The 20,951-nt window shown below is 42.2% G+C and overlaps 1 protein-coding gene across 2 annotated transcripts in view; it reads left to right on the top strand.

Moving 5' to 3' along the window:
• The window catches only part of LOC137504157 (centromere protein H-like), a 98,212-nt gene extending 87,282 nt beyond the window's left edge, over nt 1–10,930 (top strand). For both annotated transcript variants that reach the window (XM_068232210.1, XM_068232209.1), the window contains one exon: nt 10,714–10,930. In XM_068232210.1, the coding sequence (XP_068088311.1) occupies nt 10,714–10,803 (90 nt within the window). In that variant the 3' untranslated portion in view covers nt 10,804–10,930. The remainder of the gene's footprint in view (nt 1–10,713) is intronic.
• Nucleotides 10,931–20,951: the final 10,021 nt, after the last annotated feature.

Genomic DNA, 20,951 nt, shown 5'->3' with positions numbered 1-20,951 from the left:
CAACCACAGAGTCAGTCAGCGGCAGACGCCGACAGGTAAAGTAGACTGCACAGGGCACATTTTACACTAGGGGGGAGAGAGCGAGGCGGCGGCGTCATAAGGCCGATTCCCAAGAGATTTCCTGTTGAAATCAATCGGAAATTGGCCTGTGGTGTATGGGCAGGCAACAGATCTCTCCGATTAGATTCAATCAGAGAGGGATCTGTCTCTTGATCTGTCCATACATCGTCTGATATTTATACTTTCCTGTTAGCGTGGCATGGGTGGAGTACACATATTACATCATTGGCATGTCTTGGGTTCACGTGATTTCACACATTGGTTCTGCTGCATGCATTTCTCATGTTTGTGCATGTTTCTTTCACAAAGCCAATAATTTACTAGCAAGCTGATTAGCTCTTGGCATCAGGGCCGGTTGTGGACTTTTTGCTGCCTGAGGCAAACCTGTGAGGATGTACTCCTCTTTTCTGATTTGGAATGATCGCACAGCACCCAACAATTTACTCTGCTTCATTTAATGTTCTCACCTGACATGCTGCAGCTCAACACAACACACAGGCTGTCTGTGAGCCTTTAACAAACAAACTGCTCACCCTCACCCAATCAGCCGTCCTCCATTCCTCCTCGGTGAGGACAGCAGTGCCACCTCCTCCCTTTTGCTTTGCAACTCAAATGAAACACTGCTGCTCTCCTGCCTCCCCCCCCCCCCCTCCTCACTCACTGTCAGACTCCTCACACAGCACAACAAGCTGCATTTCCCCAATGATGACCTCTTCACCTCGCTCTCCTCTTGCGTCTCCTCCTACTCTGTACTGTGTTTACACTTACAGTATGCAGTCAAACATGTAATCTCTGCGCCTGATGCAAATGTTTCACCTTGCTTTATGAGAGAACCAGCTCTGCTTGGCATAATAATCCAATTGTAGTGTGATAATTTAACTGAAAGATTCTCTGGTGAAGGCACTGCCATTAAAGCACACTGCCTAAACTGAGAGGTATATTATGGTGGTTGGTATTGTTTAAAAGGAAATAAATATGCCAGTTGCCTGGCTATCCTGCTGATTTCCTTTGGCTGCAGTAATGTCTGAATCAAATGCCTGAAACAAGCCTACAGCTTTAAAAGTAAATAAATGTCAGCCTTCATGTCCTCCCTCAGTTTAGTTGTGCTTAAGGGCCCGTTCAGATCACAAATGCGGATGGCCATGCGTGCGGAACGCGTGCGGACCGCAACGCGTACGAACTCATGGCCATCCGCGTTTGTGTGCGTTGCGTGGCTGATCCCATCACTGAAAAGTGAATGGGACAGCCACGCGTTTTGTCAAAATCTGCGTGCAGCATGCGTTCCCGGACCGCACAGGTCCGGAACGCATGCAGTGTGAACATCAGACATTGCACTCTATGCAATGTCTGATGTCGGCCTCCTGCACGCGTTTCCAAAACGCGGCTGGAAACGCGTGCAGTGTGAACGGGCCCTTAATGTCTCTGTGAACACTGTGGAGCAGTGGTGGGCCGAAATTTTGCATTGAAATTCGCATTTACGCATTGTAATCGTAATTCTAAATTTTGGGGGAAATCGTAATTGATTTTGTATGTAATAGTAGTATTTCATAATTTTGCATAATTTTCATGCAATTTCGTGAAATTTTGTGCCGACTTTAGCCCCCCTGACATGCTATTGCTACCAAAATTGGTACATATGTTAGGAATAGCGGGTACAAAGCAGAAAAAGAATTGTTCAAAAAGACCTTGTAGTTTTTGAGAAAATCGATTTTTAAAAAAAAACAAAGAAAAATTGTTTTTAAACAGTCATTTTTTAAAGTTTAAAAACCATTTTTTCTTTGCATTTTTAAAATTGATTTTCTCAAAAACTATATGGTCTATTTGGAAAATATATTTTTCCCTTGTACCGACTATTCTCCTTAAAGAGACACTGAAGCGGAAAAAAAAAATTATGATATAATGAATTGGTTGTGTAATACGGATAATTACTAGAATTTTAGTGGCAAAAAAAATATTCTAATATTTTTATTTTCAGTTATATAACATTGCATCATTCTCTAATATTTGCAGTTTAGACACAACTCAGCAGTCTAAATGGGTTCAAAAGTTCACTAGCCTGCTCTGTAAAATCTTCCCTGCAGAGGGAAAAAAAAATGCATTGTTTTTTACAGCTTATTATCTCAAGTGTCTGGTAGAGTTCTCTGCGACTTTGAAAGTCGTGGAGCTCAATGGCTAATTTGCATAGATAACAACTGGAGTTGTTTATGGCTCTTTCTTTACTTGAAACAATATTACACTTGTGTCTCTGCTGCTAATGTTTTGTTTCTTAGCTGTACTACACATACAAATCATTATATCATATTTTTTTTTCGCTTCAGTGTCTCTTTAACAGGGGTAGCAATTTTATTAAACCCCAGAGACAGCATCTGTCTCAGCTGTCACCCTGACAACAGGTTAAGACTGTCGTATCTCTTTCATCATTTCCTGTTTGAACAGCATTATCTTGCACTCCACAGTAGTGATGATCAGAATCAGCAAAATTACGATTTTGCAAAATTTTGCGTAATTTTTCGCAATTATGCCTATACCTAATTGCGATTTTCAAACTAAATTGATTTTGTAGTCATTTGTAATTTCGCAAAATTTTCATGAAATTTTGCGTAATTTGGAGCAGACTTTGGAGGTTAATAGCAAAGCCCCATACATGCTATCAAATTAATAAACACTGCGCCACAGTTCCCCACTGATTATTATCACCAAAATGACAGTTCCTGGGGTCGCTGCAGATAGTCCAGTCACTGGGTAATAGATTCAAAGTTGCTGCTGCGCTCTCCAGACCTGCAAGAAATAAATCTCCACATAGGGCAATATCGTTCAATCTGTATAGATCACCACTCCATTTATTCCACGTGACTCATGTGAGGTGCTCTCCCAATTAGTAACCTTATCCCCTCTCGCTAGGATGCTCACCAGATTCTGGCCACCCCAGCGTTCAGGTGGATCATGCACAGTATGTTTAAATTCACTTCGCTGATTTCTATAAAGAGGAAAAAATCTCCACATAGGGTAATACAGTTCAAACACAGTAATTCCAAACACTAATTCCACCCTGTGTTCCTCAAAATCACCCTGTGATTGTGTCAATCCACCGTGCTGCACATCACACTGCTCACCAGATGCAGCCCACCTCTGATCCTAGGTGGAAGTCACGCTATATGTAATTGCCAGAAAAACTTCTCACTCCTAGATCCTTTTAACAGGCCTTTTCAAGGTCTTGCTTTAATTCCACTTTAAAATTTGCTCAATGTAAAAAATATATAAAAACAGGAAACCATCATAGCGTAACACAGTAATCAATATTGCACTGCGCAAAGATTCCGTCTCACTTACGCCTCCATGTGCGTTCTGCGCATATCAAACATCAACAGCTGCCAATGCCCATCCGTCTGGATGTCGTCTGGTATCCGGGTGCGCCTAAGAACTCCGCGCTATCAACAAAAGATGGATGATCTCACAAAACTCTTGATTACCAATGAGAAGGAAATCATGGATATTAAGCAAAGGAGATATTCCAGTGACTGCAGGGACTACAGAACCCAGCAGGCCTATAAGTGGCAGATCAAGCTGGCTGAACAGCAGGCTAACAAAAATGCAAATCCCCCAGCACAGGAACCAACTGTCAGGGATCAAATTCCCACCAACAGACAGACCCCTATTGCTCCAGAACACCGACCACCCCCCCCAGAGCAGCGACCCACTGGATCGGAATATGGAACTACTCCACAGGAGAGACCCTGGTCCCTTCCAAAGAACCCAAACTGGCAGAGACGCCCCAAAAGTCCCAAACAAGCGAGACCTCCAAAATACCCACAGAGGCAGGAAAGATATGGTACTCAATATTACCATCTCAGAGATAGAAATCCATCCAGCTATAATAGGTTCCACCCTCTGGAGGATGATGACAGAGACCCCTCCAACTTTAGTAAATACTCTTCTAGACAAGAAGACAGGGACCGTTTTTTAGGGATAGACCAATGGGAGGAATGGAACTATCTACAGGAGAAGGAGGAAGAAGGCTGGGGCAGAGGCAGCAAAAGAGGAATAGAAGAGGGTGTAGAGGAGGGGTCAGAAAACAAAAGGAGGCGATAAAAGAAAACAAAGGAGTAGGAATATTTAACATTAGTGGTACACCCCTTACCGATACCCAAATCAACCTTTTGAATAAGGGATTAAATTATGCCCCCCCTAAACCCTTCAATAAGTTTGGGGCCTACCTGGATATACAAAAATATGCAAGGAAGCTTAATATTAAAAAATACTTTCTAGGAAAAGAGGGGCCAAGCAGTCGGGCAAATCCCCCTACCCAACACACACATACAAATTTGAGGAATCGATCACTTTTCAATCCATATGACCACAGTAAAGAAAATACAGTAGAAACTTTCAAAAAAGCGGTCCTCAATGATCTGGAGGAGATACAAATGAGGAAAATCAAAGGATACAGGCAAATGAAGAGGGAGATTAAAAGTCTGGCCGATAACAAAGATCTTGTGTTCAAACCGGCAGATAAGGGGGGAGGGTTAGTTGTGATGAGTAAGGAGCAGTATACTGCTGAGATGAATCGGATTGTACAAGATGCATCAACCTATAAATTACTGAGAGGTGATCCAACAAACAAGTTCAAAGAAAAACTTAACCAGTTCACCCCCAAGGGTTTTTATCCTAACGGACCAGAGCAATTTTCAGTTGTCAGCGCTCCTCCCTTTTATTCCCTAATAACTTTATTACTACTTATCACAAGAAAATGATCTATACCTCGTTTTTTTCGCCACCAATTAGGCTTTCTGTGGATAGTACATTTTGCTAAGAATTTTTTTATTCTAAATGCATTTTAATGAGAAAAACAGAAAAAAAATAAAAAAAATCATTATTTCTCAGTGTTCAGCCTTTATAGTTTTAAAATTAAACATTCTCCTGTGGATAAAACAAACACGTTTTATTTGCCCAGTGGTCCCGATAATTAAACCGTTTAAATTATGTCCCTACCACAATGTATGGCGACAGTATATTATTTTGAAATATAAGTGGTTATTTTTCTGTTTGTTCTGGCCATAATTACAAGCCCCTATGTAATAAATTAAAATTAATTTTCCCCCATAAAATATAGAATAAAAAAAGCTGAGTCCCTAAGGCAACTATTTTTTTTTTTTTTTTAAGCTGATTTTTTTTTTTACAAGTGTTTTTTTTGGGGGGGAGGGTTGGAAGTGTAATTTTATTAATGATGTGTATATACTTGAAAATGTATGTATTTTGTAGATGTAATATACTTTTTGGCCACAAGATGGCGCTAGTGAACACTCATAGGACGTGTTCACTTTTTTTTTTTTTTTTTACACACTTTATTAAACTGTTACATTTCCTGTTTATGTGAATGGACGTAGCCGCTGTTCGCGGTCACATCCATTCACTCCAGGCACTGCGATTGGGTAGAGGACTGTTCAGTCCTCTTCCCCAATCGCCCAGCACAGGATCCCGACGGTAATGGCGGCGGTAGCGGCGGACACACGGCGGTAGCAGCGGCGGGAATGCGCGACGTATTAAAACGTCATGTTGCTGTTAATAGCGGTAAGCATGACGTTTTAATACGTCAGGATGGCGGTAAATGGTTAAGGAAATACTGCTGAAAGGAGAGAAGCAAAATATTATTACCACTGATGAGTTCAAGTACCTTCTGCCCACCACCCCCAGGATCCCGGTCATTTATTTTAACCCCAAAATACACAAAAGTATCGAACATCCACCAGGACGCCCTATAGTAAGTGGGGTGGGTTCCCTTACGCAAAGAATAGGGGAATACATTGATATATTCTTACAACCAAGAGTAGCTGAAGTACCGAACCTGCTTAAAGATACGAAACACATGCTACAACGCTTACAACAGGTTGATATACAGGAAGGAGACTTTTTGATTACAGGAGATGTAGCCTCTCTATATACTGTCATCCCCCATAACAAGAGTCTGCATATCATTAGACAAGTCCTGGATGAACATGGTTCTCTGAAAAAGGCCCAGATTGACTTCATTGTTGAACTACTTGAGTATTCTCTCCATCATAATTACTTTTGGTATGGAGGCTCATACTTTGTGCAGCAGACCGGATGCACAATGGGGGCGAAATTTGCACCCAGTGTAGCTAATCTGTACATGGGGGAATGGGAAAAAGAGGTACAGCAGCTGAATAATTATGACAAGGTGGCATCATGGTCAAGGTTTATTGATGACCTCTTTTTTGTGTGGAGGGGTCCAGAACAGGAATTAAGGGAGTTCTGTGAAAATCTGAACAATGTGTGGCCAGAAATCAACATAACAGTTGACATCAGTAAGGATAAAGTGAACTTCCTAGACCTACAGATTAAGAAAGAACATGAGGGAGTGATTACTACTACGTATTTTAAAAGTACAGATAGAAACGGATACATTCCTTTAGGCAGCTGCCATCATAACAACTGGCTCAAAAATATCCCAAGAGGCCAATTCATAAGGATAAGAAGGAACTGCACTCATATGGACGATTATTTAGAACAAAGTCAAATTCTGTTGAATAGGTTTTTGGAGAAAGGATATGACGAGCAAACATTAAGAACAGAGAGAATACAGGTTGGGAACATACCTAGACAACAACTTCTGAGAAGTAAACAAAGAGGTGACGTCAAAACTAAGGAATACTCAATTTTATTTGATTATAATCAACAGTACAGGGATCTGGAAAAGGTGATTAACAGAAACTGGAATATTATCCAAGCAGATCGAATACTGAAAAAAGTCCTACCGAAGAAGCCCCAGTTTATCTACAGGAGAGCCCCTACGCTCAAGACAAATCTAGTTATGAGTTGTATTGAGACCCCTACAACTAGTGCAGGAGACCTGTTGGGCCAAAAGGGGTTCTTTCCCTGCAGAAGATGTTTAGGTTGCAGGGAAGCAAAAGGAATACGTGGGAATCAGGTTACATCAAGAAACACTGGGAGAAGCCATAATATACAGCAGTGTATCACCTGTAGAACTAAGGGTGTAGTCTACATACTATGGTGTCCCTGTGGATTGGAATACATAGGCCGGACCACAAGGGAGTTGTTTAAACGTATACGTGAACATGTCAATAACATCAAGAAAGGCCTAGAAAGCCATAGTGTGTCAAACCACTTTAGAACACACCATAACAGGGATCCAACAGGTTTGAAGTTTATGGCCTTGGAGAAATATATGAGGAAATGGAGGGGATCAAACCTTACGAGGGAGATATCCAAAGCAGAGGGTAGATGGATCTTTGACCTGAAGACTTTGAGCCAACTGGGGCTAAATATAGAGTTCGATCTGAATTGTTACATCACCAATGACTAATCTGGGTTTATGGAACACAGCATGCACTAAAAAAGTATATAGTTGACCCCTTAAGATGGGTACTATTATCTAGTTTTAAAAGTAGTGAGCACTATAAGACAAGACACCAGTATTCAGGCCTGTAGACATTAAGCACTGTGAGGACCAAAAAAGAAACAAGGATATAGGAAAATGTAATAAGGAGCACTGATAGCAGTAGATCAATGAATAGAATGAAATTTTCCTCATCAGTTCAGGTACTAAGAATGCCCACAAGAGGGCGTAAATACACAATAATATAAAGCCACTAGTTTTGGGGATATATCCAAGCTGGGCAGCAGGGGGCAGTAGTCCCGGGACACCAAGTAATGGATAGTTAGATTCAAAATTTTGTAAAGTAAGAGCGTAGAAAGGGCATTGGATGATTTATCCCAGCATGCGATTAAAGTTTGTTATGGTTTTATTATGTAATTTGTAAACAATGTCCATCCGGTCATGCTGTGAGCCAGCCACCAATCAGGAGCAGGCAAGCACTATGTGAATTAGACGTCAGACGTCAGGAGGCGGAGCCCCTGATGAGTCTGGCATAGAGGACGAAACGCGCGTAGGGCAGTGTTGTGCGTCTGACGTCGCACAGGAGGAAGAGAGCGCACGGACCGGCCGGTCAGTACAGAAGCGCACGGACTGATACCCTGCGACCTGGAGAGGAGGCGGAACGGGAGAGCGCGGAGTTCTTAGGCGCACCCGGATACCGGACGACATCCAGACGGATGGGCATTGGCAGCTGTTGATGTTTGATATGCGCAGAATGCACATGGAGGCGTAAGTGAGACTGAATCTTTGCAATATTGATTACTGTGTTACGCTATGATGGTTTCCTGTTTTTATATATTTTTTACATTGAGCAAATTTTAAAGTGGAATTAAAGCAAGACCTTGAAAAGGCCTGTTAAAAGGATCTAGGAGTGAGAAGTTTTTCTGGCAATTACATATAGCGTGACTTCCACCTAGGATCAGAGGTGGGCTGCATCTGGTGAGCAGTGTGATGTGCAGCACGGTGGATTGACACAATCACAGGGTGATTTTGAGGAACACAGGGTGGAATTAGTGTTTGGAATTACTGTGTTTGAACTGTATTACCCTATGTGGAGATTTTTTCCTCTTTATAGAAATCAGCGAAGTGAATTTAAACATACTGTGCATGATCCACCTGAACGCTGGGGTGGCCAGAATCTGGTGAGCATCCTAGCGAGAGGGGATAAGGTTACTAATTGGGAGAGCACCTCACATGAGTCACGTGGAATAAATAGAGTGGTGATCTATACAGATTGAACGATATTGCCCTATGTGGAGATTTATTTCTTGCAGGTCTGGAGAGCGCAGCAGCAACTTTGAATCTATTACCCAGTGACTGGACTATCTGCAGCGACCCCAGGAACTGTCATTTTGGTGATAATAATCAGTGGGGAACTGTGGCGCAGTGTTTATTAATTTGATAGCATGTATGGGGCTTTGCTATTAACCTCCAAAGTCTGCTCCAAATTACGCAAAATTTCATGAAAATTTTGCGAAATTACAAATGACTACAAAATCAATTTAGTTTGAAAATCGCAATTAGGTATAGGCATAATTGCGAAAAATTACGCAAAATTTTGCAAAATCGTAATTTTGCTGATTCTGATCATCACTACTGTGGAGTGCAAGATAATGCTGTTCAAACAGGAAATGATGAAAGAGATACGACAGTCTTAACCTGTTGTCAGGGTGACAGCTGAGACAGATGCTGTCTCTGGGGTTTACAAATGCCATCCTAGATTGTAGTTACGCCGCTGCTAAGAATCTAGGGCTTGCATGCTGAAATCAGAGGCATGGGGTACAGTGTGAATGTTCCACTGGGCTCCCCATAAATTGTATCTAATACATTATCATGACATGGGTCACCAAACTCTGCATTCCAAAGACCGCTTTCCTGGGAGTGAAGGAGGAAGATGTAAGGCACATAAAAATGTGTCCTATCAGGTTTTTGACAATTGACATGCATTTTCTATGTGATTCTGTGGCTTGGTGCACATGCAAAAGGAGGTAATTTCTGGTCCAGTCCTGTCAGTTTTGTATCAGTTTCCTATGGGTGTGTTCACACATAAGAGTACATTTCTGGTCCAGTCAGGTAAAACTGATGGAAAACTGACAGTACTGGACTGGACCATAAGAGTACATTTCTGGTCCAGTCAGGTAAAACTGATGGAAAACTGACAGTACTGGACTGGACCAGAAATGGGCAGATTTATGTGTGAACCAAGCTTAAGCAGGGAAAGAACTGGTATGATTAACACAATTCAGAGCACATATAGGGCTTGATTCACAAAGCGGTGCTAACGTACTTAGCACGTCTAAAGTCTTTAGACGTGCTAACCAGGGTGCTAAGTAGGTTAGCACCGGATTTCTCAATCAGATCGCGCACTAACTTTGCGCGCGCAAAGTTTTGAGCGTGCAAAGTCCTATGCGCGCTAAGTCCCATAGGCTTTAATGGGCACTTCGCGCGGAGCGCCCTGTGCTCTGTGTAGTGCGCGCATAAAGTTTTGTGCGCGAAAAGCTTGTTTAGATGTGCTAAGGGGGTTTTCACAGGCGTGCTAACAGTTAGCACCGCTTTGTGAATCAAGCCCATAGAGGTGATAACTGCCACTACAGCACCCTCAGAGAGCCAATGCAGTAGCTAAAGAAGGGCTCTAGTTGTAGACTTCTGTCAATTCAGACTGCCTGCTAGTGTGTAGTGAGCAGGGATGATCAATGAGATGCAAATACTTCTGAAATTATGCAAATATATGCAGCTTGAAAATTGACATTTTTTAAGCTGCATATATTTGCATAAAAATGTGCATAGATTTGCATTAATTCAGGAGAATTTGCATATCTCTGATCATCCCTAGTAGTGAGCCTTAAGGTGCCCATACACTCGTCAGATTGGCAGCAGATAGATAAGAAATGCATCTGATGATCTATCTGATGCGTTTTTAGAACATTTTTTACCAGGATAGAATTCCAATAGATTTCAGTTTGAAATCTATTGAAATTCGATCTGATGGCATTTTTTTGCCATCAGATTTCCATTAAGGCCAATGCAAACTGATAAGCAATCTCATCAGATCGACCTAAATTTTCCACCCTGCAAGTTCGATGGAAATCCATCGAAATCGGCCGTCGATCGGTCGATTGGCCAACCGATTTGCAATCGATTGATCGATCGATCGATCGGTCGGCCAGAAAATCGGCTGAGTGTATGGGCTGCTTTACAGATTATTTTGTACCTTATTCCCGGTTTCTGCTTTGTTCTGCCAGAGGTGTGTTATGGGTGCTCAGGTGAACTGGGCTGAAGACCCACTTTTGACGTCTCTGCTGTTGAGGATGAGGGATCCACGCTTCTGCTAACACTTATGTCCCCCTGGCATGAACTATAGAACATCTCCATCCATAGAAGATGAATTTTATGTAAAATGAAATGTATGAGTGAACTTTCTATGTTGTTTTTATACAATAAAGGTAATTATTAACTTAACTTTACTGTAAAAGTAGCAACTACTTTATCCTCCCACTGAGCACGACACAGGTTTCATATGGACATCTTAGGCAGGGAACACACTTGTCTTTCAGTTTTCTGCGCGCGTTTTCCTGCATACTTTTTCTGCACACCAAGTGTGTTTCTATGCAGGAAAATGCGCACGTTTTTTTCACAGCAGCTGATGTAATTGATAGAGAAAACTGACAAAATGTGCAGAGTCATGATGCAGAATGTCAGTTTTTTTTTCTGCGCGCGAACAACATCTTGAGGGCTCGTTTCCACTGTTGCGACGCGATTTCGCCGGCATCCCGACGCTTGTAAAAACGCATGCGGATGCGTTTCCGCATGCGTTTTTACCCACGATTTTGCATGCGATTTCGCATGGCAGGGTGCCATGCGAAATTAACCATGACACTGCCAGGGCAAAATAACATTGAAAAAGGTGCGAAATCGCACGCGAATTGCGGGTAAAAACGCATGTAAAAAACGCATGCGTTTTTCCTATTAAATACATTAGCGGCGATTCGCACGGATTCCCGACGCAGGCGAATTCTGTGGGTCCCGTCGTGCAGATTTGGCCCGCCGCCAAATCGCTCCCGCACGCCGCACATATGGAAACCGCTCCGGCCACTTCAATGTACCAAGCGAATCCGCATGTCGCCGCCGCATGCGGATTCGCTATGGTGGAAACGAGCCCTAAGTGTGCACTAGCCCATTGATTAACATGAGTGCTCAGTTTTTCTGTGCAGAAAACGCACACGAAAACAGTCAAATGTGTTCCCTGCCTTAAAGTGGGAATGTCACCATAAAAAAAATCAAATTTCAACATCAACTGGCCTGAGTGTATTAAAGGGAACCTAAACTGAGAGGGATATGGATGTTTCCTTTTAAACAATACCAGTTCCTTGTCAATCTTGCTGATCTCTGTGGCTGCAGTAGTAGGTGAATCACACACCTGAAATAGGCATGCAGCTAATCCAGTCTGACTTCAGTCAGAGCACATGATCTGCATGCTTGTTCAGGGGCTGTAACTAAAAGTATTAGAAACACAGGATCAGCAGGAGAGTCAGGCAACTGGTATTATTTTAAAAGGAAAAAAAATCCATATCCTTCTCAGTTTAGGTACCCTTTAAGTGATAAACATACTAATCCTGGATTCAAAACTTTTTCTGCTGTTTGGAATTATCGCATACCTTAGGAGCACTGGCCCTTTAATAGCCATTGCCATTGAGTTGCATGCTGGGAGTTCTTTTTATCTATAATCTATTCATCCTCTTTCCTTTCCCTGCCTCGCTGAAACCTGATCCTCTGCTCACTTGTGTTTACAAGCAATCTCGTTTTACCGGTTTTTGGGGGGGGCGGAGCGACGTAGCAGTGGGGATGCGACGAGCACACGAACAGCAGCGGGGATAAGTAAATACTCAGTTACTGGCAGCCTCGTCCTCCACGCTGTACTGGCTTCATTCTACTTCCTGTTCTTGCATCACATTTCCCTTAAACGGCACCCGCTGAATCCTATTACTAGGAGATGATGCTACATCTATCCCTGGCTATCTATGCTGCGGCCACCTACTACTGGCTACACCTATCCCTGGCTACCTATGCTGCGGCTACCTACTACTGGCTACATCTACAATGGTTATCATACTGTGGAATTTCATACCGTTGCAACCCTACCTTCCACTGACATCACCTATTAGCAGTAAAAATATCACCATGTGATTAATGTCATTATGTAAATCAGGGAGAGGAAAGATTTTACAATGGGCAAACACTGACTAAATCATTTATACATAATTATTGTAAAATGAAGCACTTTTTATTACATTACACTATTACTACACGATTTCACTGGAGTTCCTCTTTAAGTAGAAGGTTTTATTTAAATGCTAGGTGACTAGCTATGCAGATAAAGAATGGATTCAAAGCTACCTACTAGATGGCCTTTCAAATGTATCAGCAAAAAGTACCACTAATGCAGATACTGGCATAGAAATTGAAAGCACTAGTGGCATGCCAGAACATCAGCCAATCCACTGTAGTGCCAGACTGGCTTTTTCTGGCTTCATCCCCATAGGTGGATTGCAGGTAATACAACAATTTGTAATAAAATGTATAAACTCACATATTACCAATGATCTAGTCATCCTAACAGTTCACGTTCAATTGCTCCTCAGTATGTAAAAGTCAAAGTAATGGATACTTGTTTATTGTTCATGTCCTCCAGTAGGTGACCCCTTCTTGTGACCAACTTCCCTTCCCTGCTAGCATTGTAGCCAACGTTCTGTCCACTCTATGCTACCACACGGCTGTGTGTAGCAGCTGCCACTGTGAGGGAACTGGACATGCAGAGTTACTAATGTTTCTGGACTATACATGCCCAGGATGCTCTTGGCCACTCCTACTGTGCACAGCCATTTACTCTAGTGCAGTGATCTGCAAACTTGGCTCTCCAGCTGTTAAGGAACTACAAGTCCCACAATGCATTGCGGGAGTCTGAGAGCCACAGTCATGATTCATAAAGGCAAATGCATTGTGGGACTTGTAGTTCCTTAACAGCTGGAGAGCCAAGTTTGCAGATCACTGCATCTAGTGGATTGCGCTCATGGACTGCACATGCTGTTAACAGGAGCGGCAGCGTGGAGGACGGCCATAAGAAGAGGCCCTCAAGTGTGGGAGCGATTTAAAAACGCTAATCAATCGCAAAAAGCTCAGAAAAGCGCTTCTAGTTTGAATGGGCCCTAAAGTGTTTTTTTTTTTGCTTTGGGAACAGTTTAGATTAAAGCCAATTTCTTTAAAATGCCCCTTTCCACCACCACATTGTGCATGGTGAAAATTCAGACAGACAGCTGCATAGCTTCAGACACCGCTAGAACCTGGCTGATATGGGAGATTAATACATGGATGGCATGCCAGGTAATAACTTGATCATTAGCATACCTCTGTGTTTATGTACATCATAGGTGCCATTTACGTGGGGGACTTAAAGAGAACCCGAGGTGGGTTTGAAGAATATTATTTGCATACAGAGGCTGGATCTGCCTATACAGCCCAGCCTCTGTTGCTATCCCAAACCCCCCTAAGGTCCCCCTGCACTCTGCAATCCCTCATAAATCACAGCCACGCTGCTGACAAACAGCTTGTCAGAGCTGGCTGTGTTTATCTCTATAGTGTCAGTCTGCTGCTCTCCCCGCCTCCTGCAGAACTCCAGTCCCCGCCTGCGTCCCTTCCCTCCCTGGTGATTAGAGGGAAGGGACGGGGGCAGGGACCGGAGCTATGCAGGAGGCGGGGGAGCAGCTGAGACTGACACTACAGATGTAAACACAGCCTCACAGCACGGCTGTGATTTATGAGGGATTGCAGAGTGCAGGGGGACCTTAGTGGGGTTTGGGATAGCAACAGAGACTGGGCTGTATAGGCAAATCCAGCCTCTGTATGCAGATAACATTCTTTAAACACACCTCGGGTTCTCTTTAAGTAGTACGGACAGGTGTTTTTATGAAGTGCTCACTGACACTTTTAGCACCAGTCAAATTGTATTTTGTTGCATTTGCATGCACTTTCACCGGCGCTAGAAGGCATTTTTCAGTGACTTGTGCAAAGGGCAGAATCGCCAGTGAGCATTTCCTAAATGCTAAAGCTAGATTTTTAGAAAAATGTGTGGTGCGGACTGATAGAAATCTAACATGTATGTAGCTTGAAGAAGTCTCGAAAAACAGCCATTTCGATAGTCTTAGATGACAGAGTAGAATGTGTACAGATGTCCCTCCAACACTGGCAGTCTCCCTTTCAGCAATACAGGGGATTGAGTACTAGTACTTGGCTGGCTGCCACTATACATGCCACTGTCTACCCCTTTCCTAATCCAGCGGACATACGTTTATTTTGGCAGGGCAGAGTTTTCGTACAGCAAAAATGAGTAAATATCTGAAATTGGAACAGCTATGTTTTGGGCAATACGACAAACATCTGGCCATAGTTTAAGCGCAACAAAGCTCTCATTTATTGTCCTGACATTTTCCAATTACGAGACAGTTCTACTAAAAGCTAGAGATCATGTGCAGTGTGAACATGTCATACCCATTTGGCTGAAAAGAACATTGCTGGCCTTGGAAACTCCACGATAGTTCCATGGTAGTAAAGTATTTGTTTAGCATCACACAGAGTTGTGCTGGCAGACTTGAAACTAATATGAAGTTTCTGAAATGGGGAAAAAGGCCTCTTTCATGAGGTATGGGTTTAGCTTAAAGTGAACTTCCGGACTAAAAATCTACTCAGCAGAACTGGAAAGGCTTGTTTAACAGTTTCACAGCATCAGAACTTTGTTTTTCTTACCAAAGCATCATTTTAGCTGCATTTTTAGCTAAGCTCCACCCATCAAAGAAAACTGCCCAGGCTTTTTTCCCTGATGCTGTGCAAAGCATGATGGGATTTCCTATGTTCACATTGCCTAGCAACTGGGAGGGATGATCAGCACACAGGACAGTTGAAACTCATGCTCCTGGTCACCTCCTTTCAACCAAAAAGATGGCTGCCCTCATGAAATCAAACATTTGCCTGTTCTTTTAAATCAGGGTGGGTAAGAGATTATATTACCTATCTACTTTAATTAACATAACTAATGTAACTTAATGACAGTATGTTTGTTTAGGCTGAAGTTCCTCTTTAATGACAGATTCCTTGCAGTATAACTGATAGTGGGAGCAAGATAACTGGTTGGGAATATATTTTTTTTTTGCAAACACTGGGTGCCAGGTGCTCATATTAACAGCACTGCATTAGGGCCTTTGTATTAAGTGAATTTATGATAGACTTGTAGAAGCTGCCTTTTCCTAGGCAATGCTCCTTATCCCATTTTGTATTTATATAGCACCAACATATATAGCAGTGCTTTACAACAAATACAATTTGTAAAGCGCTGTTCTCCTGTAGGACTCAAAGCACATAAGCATGGCTCAGACCATCGTGGTACAGAGGAAGAATTTTATAAGTCCGGAAATGCCAGGCTAAACAGGTGGCTTTTCAGTCTGGATTTGAATAGCTCCAGGCTTTAGAGTGTATATATAGTCCAGCAGTCTGTTAGAGGAGCTCACAATCAAATCCCTACCATAGCCATATGCCCATCGTGGTACGCATACCCCAGGGGGTACTTCTGATGGCTCCAGGAGGTACTCTGACTTGATATACTTAACCAAGAATAACAAATTTAGAGTTTTAGAAAATTATAACTATTAAACAACTCCAAATTAGTGTTTTAGCTAAATAAAAGCAAAAGTAAATGCTTGGAAATGGTTTAGAACCACTTATGTACTACGAATAAATATATATTTGCGAATGGGTACTTGTGATAATGTTTGCAATGCTAGGGCGAACTTGGTGAGTACAGGGTTTTAAAAGAGGTATATACCAATAAAATGTTAAAGGGAACCAGAGAGGAACGAGGGGTAAAAAAAAAGGCAAAGATTTTATACATACCTGGGGCTTCTTCCAACCCCATAAGCCTGAATCGCTCCCACGCCTCCGTCCTCAGCTTCCTGGATCCGCCGGTACCGGGCTCGTCACTTCCGGCGGCCGCGGCCAATTGTCCGCATCACAGGGGCTCCCAGCATACCTGTACGCATGCGGCTGCGCAGTAGGCAACCCGTGATGCGGAGAATTGGCCGCGTCCGCCGGCCGACTTGCAACAATGACGGGACCCGGTGGCAGCGGATCCAGGCAGCGGAGGACGGCGGCGTGGGAGTGATCCGTACGTATGGGGCTGGAGGAAGCCCCAGGTATGTATAGTTCATATTCTCTGGTTCCCTTTAAACACTGGTCTAGGGGGAAGGCAATTAACTTATCTGTATGCTTTTGGGTTGTGGGAGGAAACCAACGCAGACACGGGGAGAACATACAGACCAGGGACCTAGTGCTGCAAGGCAAGAGTGCTATCCACTACCATCCTGCTCATCCTATGGCTTTATAGCTTGTTTTTACAGACCTGAAACAAGTATGCACATATCCTTTATCTATCCCTTTGCACTACTGAGCCTTTGACACATTGATGGACCATTCAAGGAAGACGATTACCTGATGGATGCTGAGCAGAGAAGGCCCACAATGGTGCAGAAACTGCAACAATGTTCTTGGATGAGCTCTTTCACTGATGTGGAGACCAACCACCTTGGCCAAGAACCATCTAGCTAGCATGTGTTTGGAGACAAGAGCCTGCTACACATCCAGTTTTGCTTGGCCAATCTTGTCACTCCTATGTAGTATTAGAGCTTACCTGCACAATGTGTTCATAGTATTCAAAATCTGTTAACCCCTCATACTACAACATGGAAGTGGTAAAATTAGCCATAGTTAGATGTGGGTACCAGGCTTTACAGCATGTCTCTTATCAATAATGATTATATATGCTGCACCAAAGAGATGGTCAATAATACCATCTGTCATGCAAACTGTATGCAGCTTGGAGCTGGGCCAATCAAATGCACTTCCTGACATTTAAATGGTCCACTTCTAAGTTTCAGACAATACTAAAAATACATACACGAAGACTTAAGACGCCTCATTCACAGTAGGACATTGCATTGTAATGCGATGTTAAAGTCACAACACAGCATTACAATGTAACGCAAAAAAGTGGTAACGTACATTACCGTCACATACAGGCAGTGAAAAGTATGCTTTCCGGTACCTGGTAACCTGTGTGTTTAGAGGTAATGCTACACATTACAATGGGACACTAACGTCACACTGTGAACGTTCCATAGGATTAGCATTGCAGTGTGGTAAGCTGCGTAACGCAGCTCTGCAACGTCCTACTGTGAATAAGGCCTGAAACCTGCTTGTTACCGCAGGTGCTGATTGGACAGATTGGGCTGTCTTTGAGGCTGCATTCACAGTGGGATGTTGCGGAGCTGCGTTATAAACTCTTATAACAGCTTACTGCAATGCTAATCCTATGGGTCGTTCACAGTGAGACGTTAGCATCGCATTGTAACATGTAGCGTTACCGCTAAACGCACACGTTACCAGGTACAGGAAAGCATACTTTTAATGGCCTGTAAGTTTTCCTGTACCTAGTGTACGTAACGGTAACAGCATTAATGTGCGTTACCGTCCTACCTTTTTTTTTTGCATTGTAATGTTGCGTTGTGACTTTAACGTAGCATCACAACGTCCCACTGTGAATAAGCCCTAAAAACAGATACCAACAGCTTTAAGAGAATGGTGAAAAGACCAGGGCTGTGGAGTTGATCTATTTTCGGGTACATAGAGTCAGGAGAAAATGAACTGCCTCCTAATACATTTAAAAACAGTAATTATAAGAGAGAATATGATGAAATGTTCTATTTCTCAGATAAGTCATTATAAATAACTTACAGCGCTTAGTCCGCAAAAATGAAATAAATCAAATTAAAAAATGAAGGCATTTGTGCTGATGCAATATATCATGTAGACTCACATGTTCATATCTGATTGAGACTGACTGTACATCTGATGTGTACAAATAAATGTTTTATATAATAAATAACATCTCTGCTGTAAGAATAAAGCCCGATGAGTACGTGTGTCACCAGAAGGGATGGTCAATAAGATGCAAATAATTTTGCATTGATCCAGGTTTATGTAAATTTAGGATGCAAATATATGCACTCCCTTTTTGCATGAAATAAATTACCATATTTTTTTGGCATATAAAAGATGCTCCAGTATATACTGTATTTTTGTGGACTATAAAACTCACTTTTTCTCCCCCAAAAGTGGGGGAAAAAAGTCACTGCATCTTATAGTGCAAATGCAGGGAGTTCCTGACTTGAACGCCTGCCAATACGAACCTCCAACCCGCCGCAATGTCAGAGACTCCCTGTACTGTGCCCATGAAGAAGACACAAGGGAGCATGAGGTACAAAGGGGGCATAATCCATAAGATTCCCCTTTACCATGGCTGCACCAGGTTTAAAAAAAATGAGATATATATATATATATATATATATAGATAGATAGATAGATAGATAGAATTGTAAGCTCGCAAGGGCTCTCACCCTTTTGTGTCATTGAATGTTATTAATTTAATTGCTTGCACTCTGTTCGACATTTATACATTTTAGTTATGTTAAATTTGCAATTGTAATCAGCAGTGCTGTATTTTGTATCAGTGTTCATATTTGGTGTATATTATTGTCTGTATCATTATGTATCCCTTGTTTGTTTTCTTACATTGTACAGCACCATGGAATATGTTGGCGCTTTATATATATTTATATATTATTAATTTATAATTTTACATCAGCAGAAGCAGACACTAGGGGAGCTGTGAGGTAGGCTTATTCTTTGGGTAAAATGCCAGTATACTTTGGATTGGCGGCAGCCACCCACATGACAAGGATAGGGGAAGTGCAGGTGTGTGCGCATCATACAAACCTATCCATGGGTGGTCGCTGTATCCACTAGCATGAAGGGATTGTGCACCAACCATTAAGGTGCCCACACAGGCAGATCGAACATGAGAGATCTCTTTCCTGCCCATGCACCACAGGACAAGTCACAATCGATTTCTGCATGAAATTTCTTGGAAATCAGCCTTGTGACGCAGCCTTCCTCATAAAATGGCCCGAATTTGGTCACACCATCGTTCAGGCATGCTCTTAGCCGCACCAATTTTCATCCAATTATAATAGATTCGGATGGTCGATCGGCCAACCAAGTAATCTACTGTAAGGCTTCCTATACTCCTTGTACCTGCTTTTCTATAGTGTCCTTTGAATCAAAATTAGTTCATCAATTATAGATTTCCAAAGGACAATAGAGAAATCTGCAGCTAATTGACCAACCGAAAGTTGCAAACCAAAAGCGAGTCAGATGCATGGGTAATGGCGGGGACACCATCACTTAAAGCAAGTAAACCAGCTCCACCTACTGGATGAGCCCATAGAATAAACATACCTGTACTGTTGGGTGGAGTTCTCATTTAAAGTCTTCAGGCCCCTTTTACACTCGGTTGCTCTCAGTTATAACTGAAAGAAAACCGATTTGCAAAGTAATGCCCATGTTTTCCTATACGAGCTTTAACTGAAATCTTTTACACAATGCACTGCTATGGGAAAAAAAACGTACTAACGCATACCAACACATTACGTGTAAAAGGGCCCTTACTGTTTAAAATTAAAATGTTACTAGACCATTACACATCAGTTGAGAATGCCCATTTTATTCCAGATGCTGTTTTTTATTAACACATCTGTGCAGATGACACCAGGCTATAGAAGGGAGAAACAGTCATTCTTTAGGCAAAAGTACACAAAAAGCAAAAAGAAACATAAAATGGTCCAGCATAGAGTTCAGATATTGCAATCATAATGAGAAAGGAATGTAAAAGCATACGTGGAATGTAAATTCATAAAAGGGGGGAAAAAAACACAACTAAAATCTTTAAAAAAACAAACGTACATAGATAATAAAAAAAAGTCAGTCTGACCAATTCACATTGAGGGGGTATTATTAAAGTATACATGTCACATGTAGGGATTTGTCAATGAGGTGAAAAGGATTCCAATTTGATGCAGGATTATGCAAAATTTGAATGCAAATCTATGCAGCTTGAAAATGTACCAATCGAATCCCACCGAGGTGGATTTCAATGGGTCCATTTTGCAACATCCATAAATTTGCATACAGGATCTGCATAATCCTGCAGCAACATGGAATTATCTGCATGTCACTGACCAACCCTAGTCATATAGTAAGGCAAACATTTTGTAGACTGGTGACATCACTAATCCTCATGACTTAGTCGTGTCATTAGAGAATATATTTCTGCATTTCTGGTTCAGCTATTAAAATGGCTGCCACTATAGCAAAAAATTGTAAAATTTCAAATTCATGAAAACACAAATAAAAAGTACATTTCTCCCAGAGTAAAATGTGATATGACTTTTCACCTATGTTGCTGTCAATTTAGTAGCAGGGCCGGCGCTACCATAGAGGCAAAGGAGGCAATTGCCCCAGGGCCGCAGAGCTTGAAGGCGCC

Source organism: Hyperolius riggenbachi, chromosome 4 (genome assembly GCF_040937935.1).
Source record: "Hyperolius riggenbachi isolate aHypRig1 chromosome 4, aHypRig1.pri, whole genome shotgun sequence".
NCBI classification, from domain to species: domain Eukaryota; kingdom Metazoa; phylum Chordata; class Amphibia; order Anura; family Hyperoliidae; genus Hyperolius; species Hyperolius riggenbachi.
The sequence above is the reverse complement of the archived record's forward strand: the minus strand, read 5'-3'. Positions and strand labels throughout refer to the sequence as shown.